The 17,314-nt window shown below is 37.6% G+C and overlaps 3 protein-coding genes across 3 annotated transcripts in view; 1 reads left to right on the forward strand and 2 right to left on the reverse strand.

Moving 5' to 3' along the window:
• Positions 1-2,115: 2,115 nt before the first annotated feature.
• Positions 2,116-10,906, reverse strand: LOC105382063. Its single transcript, XM_048631456.1, has 13 exons — positions 10,740-10,906; positions 10,569-10,618; positions 8,531-8,689; positions 7,860-7,979; positions 7,079-7,216; positions 6,369-6,571; positions 5,914-6,014; positions 4,989-5,090; positions 4,105-4,339; positions 3,637-3,786; positions 3,213-3,299; positions 2,716-2,839; positions 2,116-2,291 (listed from the first exon to the last, which is right to left on the reverse strand). Exons 1-13 carry the CDS (start codon positions 10,794-10,796, stop codon positions 2,123-2,125), a joined length of 1,695 nt encoding a protein of 564 aa, XP_048487413.1. The 5' UTR covers positions 10,797-10,906; the 3' UTR covers positions 2,116-2,122.
• Positions 10,907-11,240: 334 nt separating this feature from the next.
• On the forward strand, positions 11,241-13,052 carry LOC105382062 (DNA polymerase epsilon subunit 2). The gene has a single exon (XM_011551886.3). It carries the CDS (start codon positions 11,370-11,372, stop codon positions 12,948-12,950), a length of 1,581 nt encoding a protein of 526 aa, XP_011550188.3. The 5' UTR covers positions 11,241-11,369; the 3' UTR covers positions 12,951-13,052.
• Positions 13,053-13,761: 709 nt separating this feature from the next.
• Positions 13,762-17,314, reverse strand: part of LOC105382090 (putative ferric-chelate reductase 1 homolog) — a 35,587-nt gene continuing 32,034 nt past the window's right edge. The window contains exons 10-14 of the mRNA XM_048631455.1: positions 16,362-16,515; positions 15,445-15,537; positions 14,913-15,025; positions 14,294-14,416; positions 13,762-13,893 (exon numbers count right to left, since the gene is read on the reverse strand). Coding sequence (XP_048487412.1) covers positions 13,765-13,893; positions 14,294-14,416; positions 14,913-15,025; positions 15,445-15,537; positions 16,362-16,515 — 612 coding nt within the window. The 3' untranslated portion in view covers positions 13,762-13,764. The remainder of the gene's footprint in view (positions 13,894-14,293; positions 14,417-14,912; positions 15,026-15,444; positions 15,538-16,361; positions 16,516-17,314) is intronic.

The following is a 17,314-nucleotide window of genomic DNA, read 5'->3' on the forward strand; positions in this document are numbered from 1 at the left end:
CTTTGTATAAAACACGGAAGACTCGGAAACTTTAACCTCCTGTAAAAGTTTTGTCTTTATGAAATCGGATGAGATGGTTATCCCAGAACTTTCTATTCCCATTATCATAGGTTTATAACTGTCTGGCAAACCGGCCAGCATTAGAGTTCCCAACCACTCATCATCAACTTTGAAGCCTATATTTCGCAACTTATGGGCGGTTGACATGATCTTCGTGACATATTCTTCAATGTTAGCACAATTGTCCAATGACGTATTTATCAGGTCTCTCAACAACCCGACTTTTCTCGAAAGCCCGGAGTCCTCGAAAGCTTTTTGTAGATTCTTCCACACCTCTCGTGCACTACTAGCTTCTTCAATATGAACGAAGTTGACGGGGTCCACGAGTAAAATTAGCTTGGACTTTGCTTTGACGTCTTTTTTGGAGTCAATTTCACTGGTGCTCAACGGATCCACGCAATCCCATAAATCTTCATGCTGTAAATAAGATTTAACAGCGAATCTCCACGTATTGTAATTATCTCTGCCGGACAATTTTTCAATTTGTAAGTTATTCATTTTCGGTGTCGCCGGTTTTGACAATACGACACAATTGTTGCAGATTATGTTATTTCGCTGAAATATAAAGATAACTTTGCTCGCAAAGGTTTACGGGACGGCCCATAACCTGTAGGAATGAAACAATTGCGAGGATTACTTAGTTAATTAGATATATTTTTCCGAATACCAAAAATACGTTACAATACAATATTGATGGGAGACGCGAAAGTAGCGACAATTTTTAAAAGCAGTGACAGATAGCGGAACTAATCTTGAGTTGCATTCATGAAGCTCGTTGTGGGCCGCTTATGTTTATTACCAACATAGAAATAACTACGTTTTAAATGACAGCTCCTAACTATTAAAGACGCCAAATTATACTTTAATCCAACCAAAAATATCACAGTATGCAAACATATTTTCTTTTAAAAGCATAATTCCCACATAACTGTTTTTAAAGCAGGAAAGATTTTTTCTTTCGTCTATTTACAACATATTATTTTACTGAAAGTAAAAGTAGTCTGTTCTACAGAGTTTCCTGCAGAAGAAGCATAATTTATTCAAGAGTTTGATATACCTTGCAGAACATAATATGTTCAGCTAAATAATCCCGTGGGATTCAACCGATTATATTTTATAACAAATTGTGCGTTCTAGAGTAATATTAAATTATAATATACTTAATTAATATTAATATATGTTTGAGCCTTACTTACAACACAAATCCATCACTAAATATACCTTTATATCTTTCTCAGGATATACCTACAGTATAGACAATAAACACCAATTCCTTATACATCACCTATTTCATGAACTTATAATTTTATTGACTTACACAAAAGGTACTGACGATAATCATAAGAACTGGGTTTTTATATGTAGACATACAGTTTTAATAATTTAGAGATAGGTACCTGTACCTACTAATATTAATTTAATTAAATACTTACACATAAAATGATGATGAAACTTTACTTTGCCAAGATACAAAAGTACACATGGTATATGGTACTTACACATGACTGTACCCCATGATATTAATCGATTTTTTTATTTTACAAAACAATAAATTCATCACCATTGCATAGACAAGCATAGTACACATTAAATATGCCAGATCTATGTACAAAAATCCCAATAGACAATTCAGCCCAACATTCATTCTTACTCATTTAACACCCATCCAAAGCACAAAAAGTAAACCCACATTTATTTCACTTTCGCACATTACAAATTCAACAAAAAACCCACGAGAAACCCACATGAATGCCACTTCCACACATTTTACACTCTAAAAACCCCACCTAAAATTCATTTTTCCATTCATAAATTCATATCTACACGTTTCACACTTATGTCAACCTACTGCTACAGACGTCCTTCAGACTCAACAGTCCTCTGCTGCTGGCCACTCGGACTCTGCTAGAAGACAATGCGGTGTTGATGTACAGTATAACAACTTGCGTAGTCATGGATGTTAGACTTGACCAAAACACACATGAATTCTACTTCCACACATTTTACACTCACCAAATAACCTACCTAAAACTCATGTGAACTTCATTTATTTATACACATTTCACGGTAATCGACTGCTACAAACGTCTTTCAAACTCAGCAGTCCTCTGCTACTAGCAACTCGGACTCTGCTAGACGAGACGGCAGTGTTGATGTGTGCGTTGTGTAGTTCTGCTATTTGCGTGGAACAGGCGGCCGCCGGGTCGCCTGAGCCTGTTAGGGAGTCTATCCTGGAATTGGGAAAGGCATAATGGTGAATAGGTTCTGAAATTGGTCCAGTAGTTTCAGAGACTGTTGAATATAAACAAACACAATACATGTTTATTGATGTATGATTTGTTGGTACTTTACCCTTTTCATAAATATAATTTCTCTCCATAATACTTTTAGTAATAAGGCCGCTAATTGTACCATAATTATGTTTTGTATATCACTGTTTGTAATTTATATGTGTATAAATAGTTATCTATCTAATACTTGAAAAATAGGTGGTTACAAAGCTTTGTTTATGTACATTGTGTATATTTCAGTGCGTTTTTTACAAACGATTTTTTCTTAAAATTAAACGAATCTTAAATGACGGCCGTATATTCTATTCTAAGCTAGAGTAGAATAGACGGTACCATAACAAATGATTTAGCTTTAAATACATACCAGAACTCGTTCCCCGGCTGTGCGTTCCCGTCCCACGGGTAGGTCACTACTAGTAACTTGCCGGCGTGCTCTTCGGGCAACTTGTCTGACGGGTTCCTGTTCTCCAGTTGGACGTTTATACCGCCTGAGAAGGGAGAATATTTGGTATGTTTATAGATTTTTCGGGGGGAAAGTATGCTGATAAATGCTACGGGGAGTATTGTCGAAGACTACATACGCGTATACTTTATGGTTAATTATGGCGAGAGAGCTGGATTTTGAAGGTGGATCGATGATTGAAAATACTTAAATTGCCAATAGTAGTTAAAGAGACAATAGTAGTTAAAGTGACTCAAGAGTTACCTATCTAAAAGTAAGAATAAAGTTTTGTCACAAGACCTGTATGTTTTGGACGGGCTGATATGACGATCATACAGACAATGGGAAAATACTTTGGCCTTGCCCTTTTTCCAATCACACTGTAAGCATATTTGTAAATTTAAAATATTTTAGCTTACCGTTTGGATGCCGTTTGCTCTCGAAGAATATCCTTTTCTCTGACGATGCTGAATCATCATTCTCAACCTCAGCTTTACTGAACAACGCTGAAATAAACACAATATAGCTTTCAGTAAGTTTTGTAAGATAGTTTTTTATTTGAGTTTATGCCGTTTTTTTTTCAGTCATCATCATCACGACCCATTACGTCCCCACTGCTGGGGCACGGGTCTCCTTCCAATGAAGGAATGGTTTAGGCCTAGTCCACCACGCTGGCCAAGTGCGGGTTGGCGGACCCCAACACAAGCAAGCTTGTGCTGAGAGAGTTGTCGGGTAAGTGGGCAACCCGACTTTTTTTTCAGAATCAAATACAATCATTTTACAGATGTCAAAAGTGAGATATGAATGGTTTCTCACTGGAACTTTAAGAATTTTCATACATACCACTAATACTGTCACTAGGCTTCACATAAGCAAAGTTCACATCAGACACGTGATCTAGTAGATCCCTCTTGAGGTAGGCTCGAAGTCTCTCTAATAACGTGAGTATGAACACATCTGCCTGGTGAGCTGATATCTTCCATACTCCTAGACCTGTGGAGATTGAAAACCTTTAATAAAACATTTGAGTTGCTGGATGGTTAAGGATTAAAATTGTAAATCGATAAGAGAAATACAGATGTTAAAAGAATTGAAAATTCGTAAAAAAACTTTTAAAAAAGTCAAGTTACCAACAAAATTTATAACTGCATATTTCTTTCCAAAGTAGCTATCAGTTTAAAGTAACAATCACACGAAAAACACTCCACATTTTTTTCTACGGTGATGGGACTAAGCTACAATCCTTTAGATAGAGACACATGTTTACCACCACTACTTTACTATCTAAAATAGAACAGCAAAACAACTCACCAATACCGATAACATTCAAAAACGCCATTTTCCCATCTTCTCTAGCCCTCTCATTAGCTTCCAACAACGCACAGTCAAATGGTATACTCAATCTTTTATAATACACTTCGTTATCAAATATCGTATCTTCGTTATTTGGCACTTTGACATATCGGCTGGTGTATTTTTCCTTTTCGTCAGATTTGTCCGTTATATTCACGTATGATGTAAGCTCTTCGTATGTGTAACTGTGTACCTGGAATAATGAAGGGTGGGATTTTATTACTGATCAAGCTAAAGAGTCTGAAATAGTCAACTTGACAATGGGTAAAAGATGGGAAATATTAAATTTGTCTTTCTCTGCTAAAAAAATTATAAATAATAGTTGATGCCCTCATAGATTTTCTTGATATCGGCACTTATTGCTGTTGTTCGCACTACGCATCAATCAACATTATGACGATACAATCTTATGAAATGGCCCATGTTATACTGACTTTGCTGTAATGCTTTGTATGCCATGGATCCATCATAATATTATAAGTTTACTGTACAGCCTGTTGATGGCAAAACAAGTTTATTTTTAATTATTGTAGTTTATGGTCACTTCCGTATCCTATTCTGTTACAATAAAACTGCTGTACGGTGCTCACTGTGAAACTTTGGTTTTAATCAAGAAGACCAGCCAGCCTAAACCTACAGTCCACGAATCACACACAGCCCAAATATATTCTTAAGCTTACATAGGGTGAACTTAACGCAATAGCATTTTCAATCTTTACCTAGATTAGAGATAGCATTGTCAATTTGCGAGGGTTCCGTATGCTTTGCTGCAGCAGACTGTACATTCACTATTTGTAAAGTGCAATAAATGCAGTTATAAAAATGCACATTCACACACATACCTGGTAGAACTCGGACCACATCTGTCGCCACATGTGTTTCGTCGACTGGTTGTTCCTCACGTACGTTGTTTTCAACACGTTCAGGCAAGTTGTGGGTGTAACCTGATAGTAATATGATATTATAAGGAAAGTAGGTTGTGTATAAAGGATATTGCCAAAATTGTATAGTAAGACGAAAGGGAGTGACTCAGGGGGTTGTTTTGTTCAAATACATAACGGAAATTAGTAAGAAAAAAAAATCTCATGGTAGAAGGTATGCAACCTTTTCAACTGATCATCAAAAGTTTATAAATATAAAATGACAATGGGCGTTTTGGGACCTATGTCCAATAAAGTTGAGTCATACATCGTTGGATAGCTCTTTTCAAGTGAGAAAAAAAATGTTATGACGACAAATGCGTACAAGTTGTCCATTTTGAAATATATTCGTCGGAAGGAAGTATTTTTCTATGGAATTGCACTCTCTCGCCTGATGACAGTTAGAGCGTAATACACGTAAACACGTATTATTAAAATGGGAGAAATTACTTTCAACTGGTTTTACTTACTGAAATAATAAACAAGTATAATATTATAATGAAAGATGATCATTTTGTTATAAGAAATAAAAATGAATGTGAAAAAATAACAAAACATTAAAATTACAGAAATAAAATATAAAAACTTTCAAGGTACGATTATTCTAATTGGATAGTAAATCAAGACAAGCGCTTCCGTTATTCATATTCTGCAAAAAAATACCTTTTCAACGACGTATCACTCATTTCTATTGGTGCTGGTCCCAGCTTCCATATATTGGTGCCCATCATCATTTCAGTTTCGAATTATTAACATGAAATTAATGTGGATTATAATTTTAAACATTATAATGTGGATTTGCATATTTTACATACACCCAGAAATCATAACACAGAGTATCCATTACCTCTTCCCCATATCCGTTTTCTGGCGAGTTCTGTTGTTCCGTGATCAGCATGTCTTCGTAGTCCATTCTGCCTTTACGCTCAAACCGTGGGCCGATCAGACCTGGGAAACAAAAATACAGTTTCAATTTCAATATCAGTAGGCATAGCACAGGTTTATTATACAGTTTGCATAAACTGTTTTCGTTTTCTCGCATAAAAAGTGGCGTCTCTGGCGGAAATAATATGTAGGTTTTTTTTGTCAGAAAATGATAGAAGAAAACAGTACCTTATTATTCATTAATAATTCAATTCTATTCTAATATTATTCTGTTATTATTCTATTCTACAATGTACAAATATCCTGTTGTCATTTTAAAATATCAATTCCGGTCAGTAAATAGTAACTATACCAACTATTTATTTAAACTTAGCAATAGTTAACTATTTACACAGGCTATAGGTACCTTAAACTCACCAATAATAACCCCGTCACTCTCCACGCCGCCGCCGTCACTCTGAACAACACCCGCGTTATCTCTCGAGCCATTATTGATAAAATGAGTCCGAGAACTGACATAGACCATGGCGGATATCTTCATCTCATCGTAGCTGAGAACACTGTCTAGTGTGAGTGGAGGCTTCTCGTGTAGTGTGCCCACTGCGTCCCAGCCTTCGTTGCTGGAAGTAGAAGGTTAATTTTAAGAGTGGAAGGTTCAAATTTGGATTTTTGAGGGGTTGAGGGGATGATGTGAAAGGAATCAAATACCATCAGTGGTATATGGTATGTGGACCAATTAATATTATTAGTAGACGCACACATAACAACGTAGCATTGCACACCTTGTCATTGAATAGGCATACTTAGAGATGAACTAATGAGTGAACTCAGGGTCTAAGTTCATACTTAGGCGAAGAGCTGGGCTTCAGTTTTATATCATTAGGAAAAACTATCAACTTTAAAATCTAATACTTAAGTAATAAAAATATAAAACTAACTATCTGGTTATTAGGAACTATCTCAAAACTTAAGAGCCAAAAATAGCTGTTTTAAATTACTAAATGCATTCAGGTTTTTTAGGCATTCTACATAAAATATTGGATATGATACAGTATAACTCCAGCCTTATCTATTGCTTTCAGAAAACCTTTGAATTTATTGTATAATTGAATGTATAATAAACTTACCCTCTCTTCCCACTAATGAGTTTGTACGTGTCTTTCTGTCCCATGAAGGTTATCGCTCTCTTCAGTAACAGCCGGTCAATGAACTCCGGAACTGTCATGTCTTTGTAGAAGGCTTTCTCTATGGGACTGCCGAATTCTCTGGAAGAAATAAAGGAATTTGAATAAATAAGTATGTATAAAAAATAAATTTTAATCAAGGATAAAAATACACATCCCGGGGAAAATTATCAAAAAGATTAAGTGTTTCAAGGTTTTCAAAAGTTTTATTTGGAGACCTCAATCTTTTTTCCGCTGGTCACTTCTCCATTATTCATAGCCTCCTGACACCTGGCGTGCTAGTAGGACTTATAGGATGTTTTACCTATTGAACTTTTGTTCTTTGACAGAGGGACAAAACAGTTCAATAGCAAAAACGTTCTGTAACTAATAAAATTTAAGTAATGGTCCTTTTACTGTCATGAGTCATCTCGAGGGTAGCATGCGCATGGCTCGGAGACCGCTATCGACCGCACGCAAACCATATCCGTCACTAAATATAGCTTTTTGCGATAAAATGTAAGTAGGTAGCGTGTGGTATTCCGCGATAAAAAGTAGCCTATGTAATCTAGCGATTCATCTAACTCTACAACAAATTTCATTAAAAACGGTTCAGCCGTTTTGACGTGAAGAAGTAACAAACATATACACACACATACTGACAAACTTTCGAATTTATAATTTTATATAGTAGGATCACATTTTGTATAGGCCACTACACCACACACACTAGCATTACACCTACCTTTTGTAGATGAGAAAGTGTGTCATAAGCAGTAGAACTCTCTCATGTATGATGGGGTAGGCGGACACTATGTTTCTTTTGAGTTTGTCGATCGGCACTGAAGATTTCAGAATGTGCATTCTGAAAACAAAAATCATTGTTATATTTTTTACACATTATGAAACAGCGTGTGACGCACACAGTGGCACACACCAAACATACAACATCACATTTTACACTCACTTCTAAGGTGTTGTGGTGTTTTCCATTGCGTTAAAATATTGGCCAGTTAGATTAGCTGTCAATCTCTATCTGTATTGCATGTATATGTCGTTTTGTATAACAGTATAATAAGCTACAGTGTTGGTCAAACAAACCAGAGCCCTCTCAGGTAGCTTTTTATCAGTGTCACTCTAAGAATTGTTAGCTTTCTTGGCCCCAGACTGTATAATTGATAATTATGTCACTTGCTCCTATACTATTTTTTTTAACAAGCAAGTAGGTATTGTGTATGTCTCTCGCCTCGCACATTTCCATGTTGACTAAGTGAGATATATATTATATATGGATCTTAACAACACAGTTATAAATTATTTGGATGAACACAGTAACAAATAACTCAAACCAATAGCAACACAGTCAAACAATTTCAGTCCACATACGTTTAAAACAACAGACTATAGACTGCTTACCTGCAACTGTCAATAGGGAACGGCACGGGGAACTCCTGGCTCCTCCGGATGACCTCCTCCACGTCGTCACTGACCTCCACTGCGGGCACATCCAGGCAGCGGCGGAGCAGGTCGTTGGTCTCCTTGCCCATGCTTGGGTAGCACCAGTCTGGTTTACACCTGCGAGTGGTGTTTGTGTATTATTGGTACAGCAAAGATTCAATAGCAAGATTCTAGGTCAAGGATAAAAAAGGTTTGTGCTATGGATTTTATTGTATCCAGCAGTGGCAAAGTGTACATACAACATGATTCCTGTCAGCTTGCCTTTTGGATTGATGGATTTAATATGCACCTCATGAATATGATATTTTATGATAGGTAAGTGCGGTGGTAGCTCAGTCGGGTAAGCGCCCGCTTCTCACGCCAGTGATGCGGGTTCGAATCCTGGCGCTGACATGTACCAATGAGTTCTTTTCTGAATTTAAGTACAATGTATACCATCGCTCTTACGGTGAAGGATTACGGATTTAGCACATCTAGATATGTGAACCCACCAACCCGCAGTTAACCAGCGTGGTGGGAAATGGTCCAAGCTTAGGAAGGCAGTTTAGACCCCTGGTACTCAACCTTTTTTTTTAAGGGCCACAAAACGTTTAATTGATGGTTTTGCTGGATAAAAGCAAAAACATATATGTTTTTTTAAGTATTATAAACCAATGTAAACTATGGAATAAAATATTGAAAAAACATGCATATTCCTTATTATCTCTCATGGCACGCGGGCCATTGATAAAGGCCCGGCGGGCCGCAGGATGAGTATAGCTGGTTTAGACCTTGGGGATATGCACAACGGTTCCATTCAAGAGAGCCAGGTGCAGGTACTGTTACCCCCACAGAGAATAGAGAATAGATAGGTAAGTATATTTTTTCTCACCAGCTTCCCCTTTACAAAGATATTAAGCCTTTGCCAATGGAACTTAGGATAAACAGTACAATGTTCTAGGTTTGCAGGATACCTTCAAAGTAGGTACCTTTTAAGAGACTATCTATCAACCTTTGACCATTACTAAAGTGAAATAATTTGTAAATATTACCATGAAAAAAATTCAATCTTCATAAGCATATTTATATTTTTTTACATTACTTAAGTATTTTTTAAATCCTCTAGTCTAGTGTTAAAACCATTAGGTATACTATGATGATATACCACTTGCACTATAATTAAGATAAATAGTGAGGCAGCATGTATAAGTGGTGTTACAAGACAGACTGGGAAATCCCATAGTGCATGTTTAAGGAAAACTATGAAGTTAATTTGCTTTGCAACTTTAAAGAACATGGATATATTTTTTACTTATACTTGTTGTTTTACACAATAAACTATAACTTGGCTAATTTATCTAGATGTATAAATCTATACAAAAATTAAAAAATAGTCTAAACTGTTGACTATAGTCTTTATCCTGCTAACAACTTTGATCTGAATCAAAACTATCATCATCCCTCTATTGACCACTGTTGCATAAATACCTCTACATATAAAGGCTAAGACTGGCACTTAAAATAGTATAAGTTGTACTTATTATCTAAAAATATTGCAGTAAGGATGCTTGTCAAACCTAGCAACCAGTTGAATTCTGCAGTTTGTATACCCTGCTTGTTTAAGTATTTTATAGAAAATTTTCTAAGTCCCCTCTCCATAGAGCCCTCTTGTGGTCAGTACAACCTTCTATTGTAGTAAAGTTCAATGTGATGTTACTGTATTTATGCCACAACATTTCATGAAATTACATTTACAGCTAACTTACTTAGCAGTATGATACATTGTAGGTAAATAACCAGTGGGTAGATTCTGTTAGAATATTTTTATGTCCAATTGTTAAAGCTTATGTGAGAATTATAATGAAGATAAGGAGTCTAATGTTTCTCACTGACACATTGTTCAAATTACTTCAACCGTAAATAACTGTACAATTTTTATAGGCTTAAAATAGAATTATATACTTATATAGAATAGGATTTATAGCAAAATTGTTAAAAGTATTATAAATTCGCTTACCAGGCTAGGCTTTGAAATTGTCTGAGTATCTCCATATTCTGTAGCTTCAGCTGAAAGCGAAATATGATTCATTAATCACCGGTTTAAATCAAATATCACAGAAATGTACTCATGAGTTTGTTAACAAATTTATATCATAGAAAAACTATAAAACCTGTTACGAAGACTTACTTGCAATGGATAGCGTCTGATTGTAGGACTGGATGATAATGTTTTTGCTATATTCATTCAATTTTTAACAGTATCTAAAGGTTTAGAGTAAATTTTTCAGTTTAATTGCACAATGCAATGCAGAAAAACTAAGTTATTTGACATTTTGCATTGCGGGCCGAACCGAATCTGTCAGAATGACAGTAACTGACAGTCAATATTGACACTTGACAGCTGATCTTGAAGGGAGGCACGTATTTATTATTCTGAGGTCTGAGGGTTCTCTGCCCATTGGTTCTCGTTTTCACGGCGCTCTCGCCGTTGGGCACATGTTGGGCACCATACCCAATAAATTTAATTTAATTAAGTGGCGCAAAATTTGTTTGTTACGCTGTGTATTCCCAGATAAAATTAAATATTTTAATCTCATGCAACAGTGACTTACAGTACAGAATAAATAATTGAGTTGGTAGTTGGTGCTATTTGACAGATATAAATTTTGACAGTGACAAATAGTGACAATGTTTTCATTTTTCATTTCAAGAGGTGGCGTTTTCGTTGGCGGGAACAATAATAAATGTTATCACAGTGAAAATTCAATGAAAATCTGTTCCAAAACTTTCTTAACATCTTCGTACCAGAGTGTCCACCATGGCTAATCTGCAGCAACTGCGATCAGAGGTCAATAATGCCTTCAAATTGAGTGGTTTCACCATACGCCGGGAAGCCAGCACCTTTGTTGCTGAACAGTTGGCCTCCTTAACCTCACAAGAAAGACAGAAGACTATCGATAAATTGACCGCTCATATTCTTCGTCAGTGTTTGTCCCAGCCAGTCCTAGAGAAAGAGCAGGTAGAGACAGCCTTAAAAGAATGTTCTAGTTCAGGGCTTGAAGAAACAGAGACTGTGCTAAATGTAATAGATGCATTCAGTATTCCGAAGCTCAACTACGACAACGAACGGAAACGGTTCTTAAAAGACGTGAATTCACCTAACAATCTATTCCCAGACCCTAAGTGGAAGGCTCAGTTCTTAATAGACAGATACACAATCATATGGCAGAGAACAATAAGGAATAAACTGTTTGCGCAGGAAAAGCTGCCAGGTTATGAGAGCGAGAAGAACTTTGAACTGCGTAAGATTGAGGTACTACTGAGTTCATCGAGTCGGATAGATGAGGTTATTGTATTGGGCCTCTTAACACAACTAACAGAAGGCAAATTTTACCTTGAAGACCCAACTGGCAGTGTTCTACTAGATATGTCTCAGACGAGGTATCACTCTGGCCTTTTTACGGAGAGCAGTTTTGTGTTAGCGGAAGGCTACTTTGATGATAAAGTCCTACATGTCATGGGTCTTGTCTTACCACCATCAGAAAACCGTGCGGCTTCATTACCTTACTTTGGCAACATAAACACATTTGGGGGAAAATCTAGAAGCCTACTCAAAAATTCACAGAACTTACTCAAAATAGAACAACAAAATGAAGATGGCATGATAATCTTCCTATCTGATGTATGGTTTGATAACCTAAAAGTGATGTCAAATTTGAAAACCTTATTTACAGGTTACAATGAGTTTCCACCAATAGCCATAGTATTTATGGGTGAATTCCTATCTTGCCCTTATGGTTTTGAACATAGCACTCAACTGAAATCATCACTCACAAGCTTAGGAGAACTAATTCACCAGTTCACTAACCTTCGAGAGTCCTGTAAATTCATATTTGTACCGGGAAGAAGCGACCCCAGTGCCCCAAACATACTCCCAAGACAAGCAATACCTAACTCTATTACAGAGCCAATAAGAAACAAGCTTGGAGACACAGTGATCTTCACTACAAATCCGTGCAGGATTCAGTACTGTACGCAAGAAATTGTTGTAATAAGACAGGATTTGGTCACAAAAATGTGTAGGAACTCCATACATTTCCCAGAGACAGGGGATATACCTGATCATTTAACGAAGACCCTGCTCAGTCAATGTACATTGTCACCATTGTCTTTGGGAATACAACCCGTATTCTGGAAGCATGCTGAAGCCCTCAGTTTATATCCAATGCCAGATTTAGTGGTTGTAGCTGATCATTTTCAACCCTACACAAGGTCCTATCAAAACTGTCAAGTCGTGAATCCGGGATCTTTCCCAAGAACTGAATATTCATTTAAAGTGTACGTACCAGCTTCTAAAACAGTTGAAGACTCACAAATACCGAAAGAGGATGATACATGATAAAAAGTGGAGAAGTTATTGAATCTGTGTTAAATTATGAAATAACTGTAAGATAATGTGGGTAGATTGAAATTTTAAATAAAGAACGTTTTTAATAGTCTATACATCAATTTTAATTCACCTTATTAAATTGTATTTACACTTATCTTATAATTATTATTATACCTACTTAGTGGAAAATTTAATTTTGTCAACAATTTTAGTTGTGGTTTAATCATAGGAATAAAAAAAAAGTATTTAAAATTTAGTAAACTTACAGTTATTGGACGGATTAAATCCCAGAAATAGGTACATTATCATAAAAAATTACAGCACCTACACTTATAAATACAACTTTAAATACTGTTTATAGATTGGATTGAATTTTTCTTCCTAGAAAATACAGCAGTAATCGGTAGGTAGGATAAATAGAAATACCAGTTTTTAAAACCTATTATTTTGATCTTAACCCTTAACCAGGCTTAGCTACTTTAAAATTATCATTGATTTCATGTGGTCTTGTATGGTACACTGCCTGGTTAAGGGTTAATATCAATCGCTGATAAATGTATTGTTGAACCTTGCCAAAATATTTGTTAGTGTTTGTTCTCATATTCACACAAAAAATCAACCATTCACACAAAGAATAAACGAAAAATCGTTGTATAATATTAAATGGCTACTTTGACAAGGTTCCAACATTGGTTTCATTAGCACAGTGAACGTGTTAACAACCTGAACACGTTCACCGCGCAATCACACTTCAATATGGTTGTAAAAACTAATCAAAAGTGTTTTTTTTTTTTTTTACAAATATACGGTTTTGTTTAAAAGACTAGGCTCCCATGATGGTGTTATACGTTTGCGAGATGGGAGCGAGCGCCACCAGACAGATCATGGCGATGGTGAAGAGAGCTATGATTGGTGCGTAGATGCCGAGGATGAGTCTTCGGAAGCTGGAGTACTGTGGACAAAAAAATATATTTAGTAAGATAATCAGTATCTGGTTACAGGTACCTATATCTACAGTCACAATAATCACAACTTTCAAATGATTTGGAGGACAGTTTCTTTCTTGATCTTCAATACTAATGTACCTTACCTTACCGACGAGTAAGAGCAAAGAAGGCCTACCACTGCATAGTGTTTTCAGTGCTCGAATTGAATTGAAAACCAAACACAATTTTTTGAAGGCGCTCTACGGAGTTCAGTGTAGTTATGTAGGTAATAGGCTCTAGGCCTAAAACCCTTCCTTCATTGGAATAGGGAAAACTTTATAAGGCGAAACGAAGCTCGCGGGATCAGCTAGTACGATATAATTTTGTTGTGGTTATGTTATGTAGATAGTTAGTCTATGGTCTCACCGGTGCGTCAGCGCTCCCGCGGTCGACGGCGGTGGCCTGGCGCGGGTGTCCGAGCATGTCCTTCATGGGGAACGAGTTGACCCGCCCGTTGCTGATGCGACCGTCCGATATGCAGACTGTTAACTGTGGGGGAGAGATGGGGTTAGTTAGTATATATAGTAGTATAGTTAGGTTAGTATATTGGTTATACCTACGATACTATTTAGGCTGGCTCTGTACCTGGTACTCGGTATATTTAGCCACTGGTGGCCCAGCTAACTACTTACTAACTACATTTTGTATAGATGGGCCGGCCTTTGGCGAGTGGCGGCCATAGCATAAAAACGTATGAGAAGTCGCGGTCCCTGACCTACATTAACACTACAGTGGCTGTGGTGGTCCATTTGCGCGGAGCCAGCCTTAGCCGAGTGAGAAGCGATTTATTGGTAGGTAGGTATACCCATAGACTAATATGGTATACCTAAGTATAGCTCGGTTGTCTACCTGTGTCAATGAGGAGACCGAAGGAGAATAATTTCCTCCTGTGCCACCTAGTTATCTTCAATAGGACGACAACAACAACACATGGAGTCTCCAATAGAGCGTTTATTTATGTATAAATAAGTAAACATCTACTCACAGACAGCACAAGATGCATGACGACGTGGAAGGCGACGTAGGCGGCCAGGATGTACACGCTCCAGCCGGGCAGCTCAGCCTTCTGCAGGTAGACTGCTAGGAAGATTGTTGCCACTGGGGACAGAGGAGTTTAGGTTAGGTAAAGTTATTAACAATATTAAGCACATGGATGTAAGTAATTGCGCGGTATAACAGAAATTATTTAACCTTACCTTCACCGCACATTAGGAACAACAAACAAGCAGCTACAAATCCTTTAATTGACTTAAATGAAATGTGTCTCCATCTAGCGGTAACTGTATTTTGTACATATAGCTACTACGCTACTCAAAAAATGGCGTTTACGGTGAGAACGACTAGCCAGAAACCAGCTTGGATGAAAGCTATAAGCAGGTAGTGTTTGTAGATTTTCTCTCATTGTGTGAATGTTGTAGGTAACTACAGTGAGGTGGGGTAGGTCTGATCCATGGAGCCAGGTACTAACACCCTCACAGAGAATAGAATAGAATAGTAACCTCAGCTATCATCCTTACCTCCAAGAATATGCGCAGCGTTGCCCCCGAGCCAGTGCAGCCAGTTGAACACGGGCCGCCGCTTGGTGCCGGGGTGCGGACGGAAGTACGCTCCTGGAATATAATACAAGATAATCAATTAGACGGGTCACAAACCCTCGGATCTCCGGGGTCCCTCCAAGCAACCTAGGTCGTCTACTGGCTTTCTGGCGTGAGCTTGGGTGGCTTAATAGCTATAGTCACCCCATAGGTAGGTATTTCACGCATAATAATGGCTCACCTTAGAGGATAAATGCGGAAAATAAGCTCGGGTGGGTTCGGCGGGTGGATGAGAAGCATCCGTAGTCGAGCTAGCTTCAATGATCGTAACTGCTGATCACTGAGATTAAGCAACACATGGCATGGTCAGTTATTGGATGCGTGATTTCAAGTGGTTCTTTTCTGGACACTTACAGACTTTCTTAGTGCAGTTATTAAATAAATACCCTCATGCAATGCATTTGTTGATGCAATGTTTGAGGGTAGACAGAACACACTTTTCGTCAATGCCTTGTTCAAACTCGACAGTAAATAGGGAGGTAGGTAGGTACGGTGGCCTGCGCCTAAAAGGATACAGGCGGAGTTTTTAAAATAGTGATCCCTGAATCCTGATGATGAAGGGACCAGCTATATCTGTTATAAATCCGGTGACGTGTTGTGTGTGATATATGTAGCAGTGGTGTTTATGTGGATGTGTTTGAGCAGCATGGGAGATTGAGATCGCTATTTAAAACTCCGGCTGTATACTTTTAGGCGCAGGCCACCGTACATATCATGTATTTAAATAATTACTCTCAGCTGATACAACAAAGAATCGAACCCGGGGACAAATTCATGTAAATTTTCCCTGCTCAACGCTAAAAACACATCCTACTAACTAGTAGGCCATAATAACTCACCAATAGGCTGTATAAAGCACAGTATAACGGTGACCAGTCCAGTAATCGCGTGCGGGTTGTCTCCCGTCGTGGTGTAGCCGCCGACCTCTACCAGAATCACAATGAAGCCAGCCACTGTGAGCACCCAGGTGAGGACCATGAGGATTCTGTGCCACTGTGGAGAGGGTAAAGGCAGAGGTTAGTAAGGGCCGAAAAGTGTGATTCCATAAAAGATATATGTACCTAAAAGGGTTTATACAGGCTATATATTATGCTTACACGGCTCTTGACTTAGGTAACACACTTTTTGTCTTTATCGATTAACAGCAGCACTAGGGTTTGTCGCCGCGGTGAAAATTAAAAGTACCTATTTAAGTATATTTGTTGCCGACTGGCCATGCCCAGGATGCGGCGGACGTTGGTATAAAAAGAACAGTTCCCTTTTCAGTTCGTCAGACGGGGAGGCTCAGATCTTGCATTCAGAACTGATAAACTTTCATGAACCGATCTACAATTTATAAATTATGAGGTGTAACGTAACGGCACCAGTAATGGACATGGAACCAGTAATGGACACTTACAAACTTATTTTGTTTAAAATAAGAGTATGCATAGTTTTACGAAAATTGCAACACCTTAGTTTCAAAGCCTAGACATCCCTCCTTGTTATATAGACAAGTTACTTATGTCATCCATTTAGATTCAAAATTGTGAGGCAAAAAAGTTCATTTGACGGGGGTTCACAAATGAAACCGAGATTTGTTAAGGAATTCGTCAAGGACTTAAGTGTAGATTTTGGTCGGTGATTTCGTTTTATTTTAGGTATATCAAATTGCTGTGATTTTATGGAAATTATACTGAATTACGCACATATTTATAAAAGAATAGGAGAGCTTACGTTTATAGAAATGATTTCAGAGGGGGGTGTTCATTACTGGTTTGCAAATTTTCAGTAAATCCAGTTATGGACAGGT

The sequence above is a fragment of the Plutella xylostella genome, chromosome 28 (assembly GCF_932276165.1).
Source record: "Plutella xylostella chromosome 28, ilPluXylo3.1, whole genome shotgun sequence".
Lineage (NCBI taxonomy): Eukaryota > Metazoa > Arthropoda > Insecta > Lepidoptera > Plutellidae > Plutella > Plutella xylostella.

Excerpts from the sequence above, each read along its gene's own strand:
- LOC105382063 (XM_048631456.1), bottom strand. The coding sequence starts at position 10,796 with ATGAATATAGCAAAAACATTATCATCCAGTCCTACAATCAGACGCTAT. Across the intron at positions 5,091-5,913 it reads AAAACGGATATGGGGAAGAG|GTTACACCCACAACTTGCCT; the intron begins GTAATGGATACT and ends TATTACTATCAG. Across the intron at positions 2,292-2,715 it reads CAGCCGGGGAACGAGTTCTG|GATAGACTCCCTAACAGGCT; the intron begins GTATGTATTTAA and ends TCCCAATTCCAG.
- LOC105382062 (XM_011551886.3), top strand. The coding sequence starts at position 11,370 with ATGGCTAATCTGCAGCAACTGCGATCAGAGGTCAATAATGCCTTCAAA.